A 5,000-nucleotide genomic window follows, 5' to 3' on the forward strand; every position below is an offset into this window, starting at 1 on the left:
TCAATCGCTACACAGATAGTAAGACGGACGGACAGACAGATAAAGATAAAGATAAAGATAAAGATAAAGATAGACTTTATTGTCATAGATAGTAGGGGGATAGAAGACTGTCATAGATAGATAGATAGATAGATAGATAGATAGATAGATAGATAGATAGATAGATAGATAGAGAGAGAGAGAGAGAGAGAGAGAGAGATAGATAGATAGATAGATAGATAGATAGATAGATAGATAGATAGATAGATAGATAGATAGATAGATAGATAGATAGATGGATAGATAGAGGGATAGATAGATAGATAGATAGATAGATAGATAGATAGATAGATAGATAGATAGATAGATAGATAGATAGATAGATAGATAGATAGATAGATAGATACAGTTTGATGGATAGATAGACAGATATATGGATAGATAGATAGATAGATAGATAGATAGATAGATAGATAGATAGATAGATAGATAGATAGAGAGAGAGAGAGAGAGAGAGAGAGAGAGATAGAGAGAGAGAGAGAGAGAGAGAGAGAGAGAGAGAGAGAGAGAGAGAGAGAGAGAGATAGAGAGAGAGAGAGAGAGAGAGAGAGAGAGAGAGAGGAGAGAGAGAGAGAGAGAGAGAGAGAGAGAGAGAGAGAGAGAGAGAGAGAGATAGATAGATAGATAGATAGATAGATAGATAGATAGAAATTCTTCAAGATGGATACCCAGATAGACAGATAGATAGTAATAATAAGAAGAAGTAGAAGAAGATGAACGATATTAGCATCACATACATATTTTCCATCTCATTGATTAGTGTGTTGATAGCCAACAGGGTGAAGGAGATGTAAAGCAGGCTTAAACCGCCTGGTGTGATTCTACTTATTGATTAGCTTGGATTCCCCAATCTAAACTTTGCTCCCCAGTTGCTCTGATCACAGCACAGAGGAAACACTGAGAATCCGCCCCGTGGGACTCGAACCAGCGACCACAATCACAACCTGCTTTACAACTCATAATGAGCAGGGGAGCGCATCCCCCCAATCCGCTGGTTCACATGGAGAGCACAGAGAAAAGCCTGCCTGTGTGTGTGTGTGTGTGTGTGTGTGTGTGTGTGTGTGTGTGTGTGTGTGTGTGTGTGTGTGTGTGTGTGTGTGTGTGTGTGTGTGTGTGTGTGTGTGTAAATGCTGTACACATGGATGGACACTCACACCCACACATGGATGGACACACACAAAAAAACACACACTCATACACACACTCACATGGGTGGTCACACACACACGCACACACACGAACACACACATGGATGGACGCACAGAAAAAAACACAAACACACACTCTCATAGGTGCATGCAAACAAACACACACACACAAATACACATACACATGCACACACAATCCGGTACGGACGGACTCGCGCACTAAGACACGTATCACAGCTCAATCACAGGCCGAGCCGCGCGGTCTGTTAGCTTACTGAGCGGATCAGCCCGTCGATGGGACCACCTCATTGGGTTCAGATAAGCCCACCGGTCGTTACCACGGCTCCCCGAGCGCCCCTCGGACTCAGACCTGCTGGCTCACGGCTCAGTCGCACGACGCAAGGCTGACACTCACGATGGAGGCCAGGGAGAGCTCTAGGTAAAACAAAGCACGTCATTGGCTAAGGGAATTGGCTGCTATCTCTGAGGGGGGGGGGCTTAACGTCAGCTGAATCTCAGGTAAGAGGACAGGTATCCCTCCCTGTTTGACCAACACACAACAGGCAACACACAACACACATTACACAACACACAACACACAACACACATTACACAACAGGCAACACACAACACACATTACACAACACACAACACACAACACACAACACACAACACACATTACACAACACACAACACACAACTCCCCCCCCGACCAGAGCTGCTGTTGTTTTTCTTTATGCTCAGGAAGCATCCTATTAAGGATTCTCCCCCTCCTCCCCCTCCTCCCCCTCCTCCCCCTCCTCCCCCTCAACGGTTTACAGTAGAGTCCAATGAAAGGGGAGGCCCAGCGCTGCTCCCACCCTCGTAGATCAGCCACTGCCCTCACTGTATTGATCCGCTCTAATCATTGACAGCCGTCTGAATGGCCAGCAGGGCGCTTTCACTAAAGGCCTACTGTTGATCCCCCGGCCCTCGCCCGGCGCACTCTGCCTCAGTGGACACACTTTGTCCCCCAATTAATGAGTGAGCCAATGAGTGTCCCCCCCCCACCCCACCGCCCTTTAGCGCTCAAAGGGTGAGGAGTCGTTGAGGGGGAGGGAGGGGGGGAGAGGGGGAGGGAGGGGGGGCAGACTCCCGTGTTTGCTTTAAAGTGTCGTATAAAAGTTGGGCCCATTGTTGGGCACGCTTCCTGGCCCACGCCGCGGCTTAGTGGCTGCGTGCTGCCCCCCCATTATGGAGCAGAGTGCTGCCCCCCATTATGGAGCAGAGTGCTGCCCCCCATTATGGAGCAGCACACTTCTGTTGTGGGGGGGGGGGGGGGGGGGGGTAGGTGGGCCTGTGGCAGCCTTTTGGATGGGGTTTAACCGGGTGTGTGGCAGGAGGGAGGACGGTGTATAGCTGCTAATGAAGGGGGCCGCCAACAATGGGGTCCCCCAGATTAGGGTCCGGAGCGGACAGCGGCGCAGTAATTACCCTCAAACACCTCCGCTGGGGCTGCTGCTCACTGCATTGTGCCATGGTGTGTGTGTGCACGAGTGCTTAAGTAGGTGTGTGTGCAGGTGTGTGTGTGTGTGTGTGTGTGTGTGTGTGTGTGTGTGTGTGTGTGTGTGTGTGTGTGTGTGTGTGTGTGTGTGTGTGTGTGTGTGTGTTTACGTGAGTGTGGGTTTGTGTGTGTGTGTGTGTGTGTGTGTGTGTGTGTGTTTACGTGAGTGTGGGTTTGTGTGTGTGTGTGTGTGTGTGTGTGTGTGTGAGTGTGTGTGTGTAATTACGTGAGTGTGGGTGTTTGTTTTTGACTTGCGCCAATCTGTTCCATTTAAACTCTGTATTAATGTGTGAGAAATAATTGTGTGTCTTTAGCGATTTGTTGATCTTTTCTATATTTAATTCTATAACTTCAATGAATGAATGATGTATGATGATTCATATTTCTGATTGTAGATCTTGTTTAAAATTTTGTCAGCTAATATTTTTTAATATTTATTTTACAGTTTGGCTTTTACCTTTTAAACACAAAGACGCTTAAAAAAGTTGATGGAAACTTAATAAATGTGTAGTCAACTGCTCAAACAAATCAATCCTACTATTGAATAGCTTATCGATTCTTTAATTCAAGCTTGATTCAAATAATATATTCAAAAGTATTTATATGTATAAGGTATATATATATATATATATATATATATATATATATTATATATATATATATATATATATATTTATATATATATATATATATATATATATATATATATATATTTATATATATATATTTATATATATACATATTATACTCTACAATGAAAGTAACACTGTATTTCCTGGTACTGCTTCTGTCGTTAAACCAATAAGGCGATGGAGCAACAAAACTCACCCTGAGCTTCTAACACCAACACACACATGCCTCTGATTCGCTTTTCAGTCACACACCGCTAGTGTGTGTGCGTGTGCGTGTGCAAGCGTGCGTGTGTGTGTGTGTGTGTGTGCAGGCGTGCGTGTGTGTGCGTGTGCGTGTGTGTGTGCAGGCGTGCGTGTGTGCGTGTGTGTGTGCAGGCGTGCGTGTGTGTGTGCGTGTGCGTGTGTGTGCAGGCGTGCGTGTGTGTGTGTGTGTGTGTGTGTGTGCAGGCGTGCGTGTGTGCGTGTGTGTGTGCAGGCGTGCGTGTGTGTGCGTGTGCGTGTGTGTGTGTGCAGGCGTGCGTGTGTGCGTGTGTGTGTGCAGGCGTGTGTGCGTGTGTGCATGTGTGTGTGCAGGCGTGCGTGTGTGTGCGTGTGCGTGTGTGTGTGCAGGCGTGCGTGTGTGTGTGCAGGCGTGCGTGTGTGCGTGCAGGCGTGTGTGCGTGTGTGCATGTGTGTGTGCACGCGTGCGTGTGTGTGCGTGTGCGTGTGTGTGTGCAGGCGTGCGTGTGTGTGTGCAGGCGTGCATGTGTGTGTGCAGGCGTGCGTGTGTGTGCGTGTGCGTGTGTGTGTGCAGGCCTGCGTGTGTGCGTGTGCGTGTGTGTGTGCAGGCGTGCGTGCTTCTATAGCCTCCGCTCTGCTCTGAGAGGCCGTGCTGTGTGAGGAGTCGGACCAGGGCGGAGGCAGGGTGTTAGTCTGGTGCTTTAGACCCCGGCCCCCCCTAGAGGATCAGGACTCTCTCCACAGGGGGGCCGCGGTGGGCCTGTTGACCCCCCCTCCGTATCCCCCCTGTACCCCTCCAGAGGCCCCCCGGCGGATTAGGAGGAGTGGCCCCCCTACAGTACGGCTCCGGGGCCGTCAGTGGAGGAGCCCTGACCTCTGACCTCTAGGACCCCGCGGAAGAGGAGGCACCTGGAGGGTCAGGGAGGCACCTGGGGGCACTGGGGGCACCCCCAACTGCCCCCAGTGCCCCCAGTGTCCCCCAGAGCCCCCCAGTGCCCCCAGTGCCCCCCCAGTGCCCCCCCAGTGCCCCCCAGTGCCCCCCCAGTGCCCCCCCAGTGCCCCCCAGTGCCCCCCCAGTGCCCCCCAGTACCCCCAGTGCCCCCCAGAGCCCCCAGTGCCCCCCAGAGCCCTCAGTGCCCCCCAGTGTCCCCCCAGTGCCCCCCCAGTGCCCCCAGTGCCCCCCAGTACCCCCCAGTACCCCCCAGTACCCCCCAGTGCCCCCCCAGTGCCCCCCAGTACCCCCCAGAGCCCCCAGTGCCCCCCAGAGCCCCCAGTGCCCCCAGTACCCCCCAGTGCCCCCCAGTGTCCCCCCAGTGCCCCCCAGTACCCCCCAGTACCCCCCAGTGTCCCCCCAGTGCCCCCCAGTACCCCCCAGTACTGGGGGGTACTGGGGGGTACTGGGGGGCACTAGTACTGGGG

The 5,000-nt window shown here is 51.3% G+C and overlaps 1 protein-coding gene across 1 annotated transcript in view; it reads left to right on the forward strand.

The window, feature by feature from the left end:
• Nucleotides 1-4,992, forward strand: part of ncoa2 (nuclear receptor coactivator 2) — a 57,678-nt gene extending 52,686 nt beyond the window's left edge. Inside the window, exon 7 of the mRNA XM_056583977.1 lies at nt 4,469-4,992. Coding sequence (XP_056439952.1) covers nt 4,469-4,992 — 524 coding nt within the window. The remainder of the gene's footprint in view (nt 1-4,468) is intronic.
• The last annotated feature ends 8 nt before the right edge of the window (nt 4,993-5,000 follow it).

The sequence above is a fragment of the Gadus chalcogrammus genome, chromosome 23, assembly GCF_026213295.1.
Source record: "Gadus chalcogrammus isolate NIFS_2021 chromosome 23, NIFS_Gcha_1.0, whole genome shotgun sequence".
NCBI lineage: Eukaryota > Metazoa > Chordata > Actinopteri > Gadiformes > Gadidae > Gadus > Gadus chalcogrammus.